Source organism: Epinephelus moara, unplaced genomic scaffold, assembly GCF_006386435.1.
Source record: "Epinephelus moara isolate mb unplaced genomic scaffold, YSFRI_EMoa_1.0 scaffold594, whole genome shotgun sequence".
In the NCBI taxonomy this organism is placed as follows: domain Eukaryota; kingdom Metazoa; phylum Chordata; class Actinopteri; order Perciformes; family Serranidae; genus Epinephelus; species Epinephelus moara.
The window spans coordinates 1-4728 of NW_026082536.1; the positions used below are offsets into that span (position 1 = coordinate 1).

The following is a 4728-nucleotide window of genomic DNA, read 5'->3' on the forward strand; positions in this document are numbered from 1 at the left end:
AGGAGTGGAGGGTAGAGGAGTGGAGGGTAGAGGAGTGGAGCATAGAGGAGTGGAGCATAGAGGAGTGGAGGATAGAGGAGTGGAGGATAGAGGAGTGGAGCATAGAGGAGTGGAGGGTAGAGGAGTGGAGGGTAGAGGAGAGGAGGGTAGAGGAGTGGAGGATAGAGGAGTGGAGGATAGAGGAGTGGGGGGTAGAGGAGTGGAGGGTAGAGGAGTGGAGGGTAGAGGAGTGGAGCGTAGAGGAGTGGAGGGTAGAGGAGTGGAGGATAGAGGAGTGGAGCATAGAGGAGTGGAGGGTAGAGGAGTGGAGGGTAGAGGAGTGGAGCATAGAGGAGTGGAGCATAGAGGAGTGGAGGATAGAGGAGTGGAGGATAGAGGAGTGGAGCATAGAGGAGTGGAGGGTAGAGGAGTGGAGGGTAGAGGAGTGGAGCGTAGAGGAGTGGAGCATAGAGGAGTGGAGCATAGAGGAGTGGAGCATAGAGGAGTGGAGGAGGGACACTGGGATGAACCCTGGTTGGAAATCGTTCCTTTAACTGAGTTACAGCCGCAGCAGAGATGAATAGTAGATAGCGTCATGGTAACAGACTTGTAGCATGGTGAGCCAGTTGGTTGCAGCTCACCATGCCGGCAGGGCTAATGTCAGAGGTCAGAGGTTACAGGTGACTCACTCTGCAGCATGTCGATGTAGGCGTTGTCAGCGATGGCGTAGATGTGTGGCGGTGTCTCTATACGGCGCCTCCCTTTGTAGCCCGCCACCACGGCAGCAGAGTAGACCGGCAACCATTTGTACGGGTTGACAGCCACGCAGAACAGACCGGAGTAGGTCTGAGACACAGGTGCAAGAGACAGGAGATGACAGACAGACAGACAGACAGACAGACGTGTAGAAGAAACAAGAGAGGACAGACAGATGGACAGACAGACAGAAGAGAGCAGAGGACGGACAGAGAGAAAAAAAATCAGATCATTTGTTTGTTTTCTTTCAGGCATGTAACGATTCATGAAGCCACACCCACTAACACACTAACATAGATCATCCACATGCTGAACCTCCGTTTCATGTTGAAGAGGACGGACGCCTCGTTCAGGTGGGTCAACATGGCCATGTCCTCGATCATGTCAAACTTTGGAGGGTTCATCGGCTGGAGGTCGTTTTCTTTAACCACCAGGAACTGAAACACACACACACACACACACACACACACACACACACACATCACAGAGGTTACAGACAGACCAGAAGACGCTCAGAGAGACAGCAGAGAAATGAAATGGCTCCTGAACTCCAGGACTGATATAAATGTCATGTCTGTATTACAGCAGTGGACACTTACCCGTCCGTCTTTGGTCTCCACCGTGGTTTTGTCTCCGTTCAGCTCTTTAACCTCGACCTCAATGTACGCTTCCACATCATCAGGCAACCACACACGCTTTGTACCTGGGAGAATGACATCACACAGTTTTTACCCTGTGTACGGTAGAGGTCAGACCTGCGTCCTTCACCTTCTCAAAATGATCCCACACTTTGGATTTCCTGCCCGACATGTTATTAACTAGCCTGTGGAATAACTGCAGGTACCAGCCCTGGAAATTAACCTGGCTCCTGTCTGACTGCTGAGCGTGGACACTTCCTGTGTCTGTCCTTTCAAAGTAAAGTCATACATGGTCCAGTCATATAGGTTTGGGTTTATTCTGACAGGGCACAGCTCCTGATAGAGTTTCATGGTTTTTGTTTTTGTTGTTTATTTCTGTGATTAAGGGACCCAACAAAATCTTGCCGACTAATGACCTTTGTGGTCGACCAACGTCTGGTCGACAGCCCAAAAGGCGGTATAAATACGTACCATCAAAAGCCAGGGCCTTGGCAGCCAGCTGCTCCAGGTTGGTGAGACGGAGGTAGCGAGCAGCTTCTCCAAACTCTGCCATATCTAGGAACCGAGACATCTGAGACAGAACACGTGATAAATCACAGTATATGTTACCACAATAAAACAAAATGTGATAAATCCCAGTGACATTGTGTCCTGATGATATCGGGTCATTAGGTGACTCCCGTCCTCACCAGGAGGTGCAGCAGGTTTGTTCTGACCCAGATCTGTGAGGCTGATAACATCACTCAGGTATAACATCCAGTTACACCATCAGACCAACAGGAGGATACAGGGCCTCTGTCAGGGACTATTTTCAGCAGCGGATTAATCCACACATGGTGCTGTACTGAGTGTTAGTGTCAGCAGGACGGTGTGTGTGTCTCACTGACAACAGTATCTATCAGCAGACACTCAACATGAACATGAAGACAAATATTAAACACATCAGCAGACATGAATATAATGTGGCATCATGTCCTCTCCTGCAGCCAGCGCTGTGAGAGGAGCCCAAAGTCAGACCTGAACTAAACCATGATGTCAACAAACAGGCATGGCGACCATCCTCACAGCACATTTGGCCTGAGTCGAAGCATTAGTCAGGATTTGAGACGGAGCTCACAGCTGCCACATCAGCTCAGGAGGATCCACTCACAATGCTCGGACCGCTCCCCGGATTATTTTCGCTGTCACACCCTCAAACACACGATCGGGACCAAACACACACAGTGGGGACCAAACACACACAGTCAGGACCAAACACACACAGTCAGGACCAAACACACACAGTGGGGACCAAACACACACAGTCAGGACCAAACACACACGATCGGGACCAAACACACACAGTCAGGACCAAACACACACAGTCAGGACCAAACACACACGGTCGGGACCAAACACACACGATCGGGACCAAACACACACGGTCGGGACCAAACACACACGGTCGGGACCAAACACACACGATCGGGACCAAACACACACGGTCGGGACCAAACACACACGGTCGGGACAAACACACACGGTCGGGACCAAACACACACGGTCGGGACCAAACACACACAGTCAGGACGCATCAGCACTGGAAATAGAGGCGTTTTATCGTAGAGAGCCTCAGGTGAGACACAGCCAATCGGAGAGCCTCAGGTGAGACACAGCCAATCAGAGCCTCAGGTGAGACACAGCCAATCGGAGAGCCTCAGGTGAGACACAGCCAATCAGAGAGCCTCAGGTGAGACACAGCCAATCAGAGAGCCTCAGGTAAGACACAACCAATCAGAGAGGTCCAGGTTCTGTTGATGTGATGCGATGCTTCGCTGTATTGATTTTCTCCCTCCTCTGTCCTGACCAGTGGGACACTGAGGAGACACAGGGAGCAGATGAGACGTGACTCATGTCCAGTCTGTCTCCTGGAGGACGTTGATGATGTTGGACAGAGACGTTCAGACTCTGAAGTGTTTTAGAGATAAAACCTGCTGCTGACCTGTGCTTCAGTTCATGTCTGATGGAAGACAAGTTTATGTTGGAGAATAATCCTGTGAGGTCTCAATGAGGAGGGCGAATCAGGAGTTTATCAGGATGTGATATTAAATCTGTTCTCTGGGTAACGACATGATGCTTGCTGATGTCACAGAGACAGTCAGAGGTCTGTGATCGATACGAGACGACATCAGTAAATATCCTGGTTCATCGTCGTCTGCCGTCAGTTCAGGAAGAAGGAGTGTGTGACAGAAACAGTGACTCAAACATGCTGTGAGATTTTCAAAATTGAGGCGCGTCTTAAAGATGAAGATTTCTATCGATGATTTAATTTTGTTTTGATAATATCGGATTGTTGAATCTAGTATTGACAAAAAGGCGAGCACGAGATGAGACAGGAGAGCAGGATCCACCTCAGCGGACGGTGACAGGTGGCCCCTCGACTGTTTTAAAGTAAAGTGACTCACTGTGGGAACCTGTTTTGGACTTTGAATGTGAAAAAGGTTTGTATATTAAAGAGAGTGCTGACACAGGTCTGAGACGATTATTATATATTAATATTTGTTTAATAACGGCCCTAACCTCCTGTCGTTCTGATTATCCCTTCCTAATTAGTCATTAATCCAGAAGCTAAAAGACAGGCTGATAATCTGTGTCTCTGTGGACACCCTCAGGTCAGGGGGGTCCAGGACAGACCTGTCCCCTCTGACTCAGTCTGAACTCTGTAAAACCTGTTGGATAAATTCAGGAGGTCACACTTCGTCCTGACTCATCATGAGACTGATGATCCAGTGCCATGTCTCTGAGACAGACGGTGATGAGTGAAGACAGAGACGATGTCCTGAGAGGAGGTGGAGTACTCACCGTGCCGGGTCAGTGTGAGACACTGCTGCTGCTGGAGGGTGTAGTTCAGGTGGAGTAGGAGCGTAGTCTGAGAGGACGTGCAGGAGGACAAAATAAGTCGTCCCACAGAGCATCACCTCTCTTTATCACCTCCCTGTGAAGCTGCCTGCATCATGTGACCTGCTGCGCTGCAGCTGATTGGTCGGACCGGTCCTGCTGAAGGATCATAAAAGGCCTTCTGTGGTGAGACGGACAGAAGTAAAGCCGGGTCGGCTCCGTCCTCATCCTCTGTGTCTCTGTCTGTCCCCTCCTCAATCTGAGGCTATACATGGAAACTGACTGCACATGTCTCACTGCTCTGTCCAGTCTGTCTCTGTGTCTCTCTGTGTGTCTGTGTCTCTGTGTCTCTCTGTGTCTCTGTGTCTCTGTCTGTATCTGTGTCCTTGTGTGTGTCTCTGTGTGTCTGTGTCTCTGTGTCTCTGTCTGTATCTGTGTCCTTGTGTGTGTCTCTGTGTGTCTGTGTCTCTGTGTCTCT

General features: G+C 49.9%; 1 protein-coding gene across 1 annotated transcript; it reads right to left on the minus strand.

The window, feature by feature from the left end:
- Positions 1-431: 431 nt before the first annotated feature.
- On the minus strand, positions 432-4281 carry LOC126387510 (myosin-7B-like; the record flags this gene model as incomplete). The annotated part of the gene is made up of 6 exons (XM_050040012.1): positions 432-825; positions 1029-1172; positions 1335-1438; positions 1845-1944; positions 3220-3229; positions 4215-4281. Coding segments are annotated over 6 exons (611 nt in total), but the record flags the coding sequence as incomplete, so codon positions are not given.
- Positions 4282-4728: the final 447 nt, after the last annotated feature.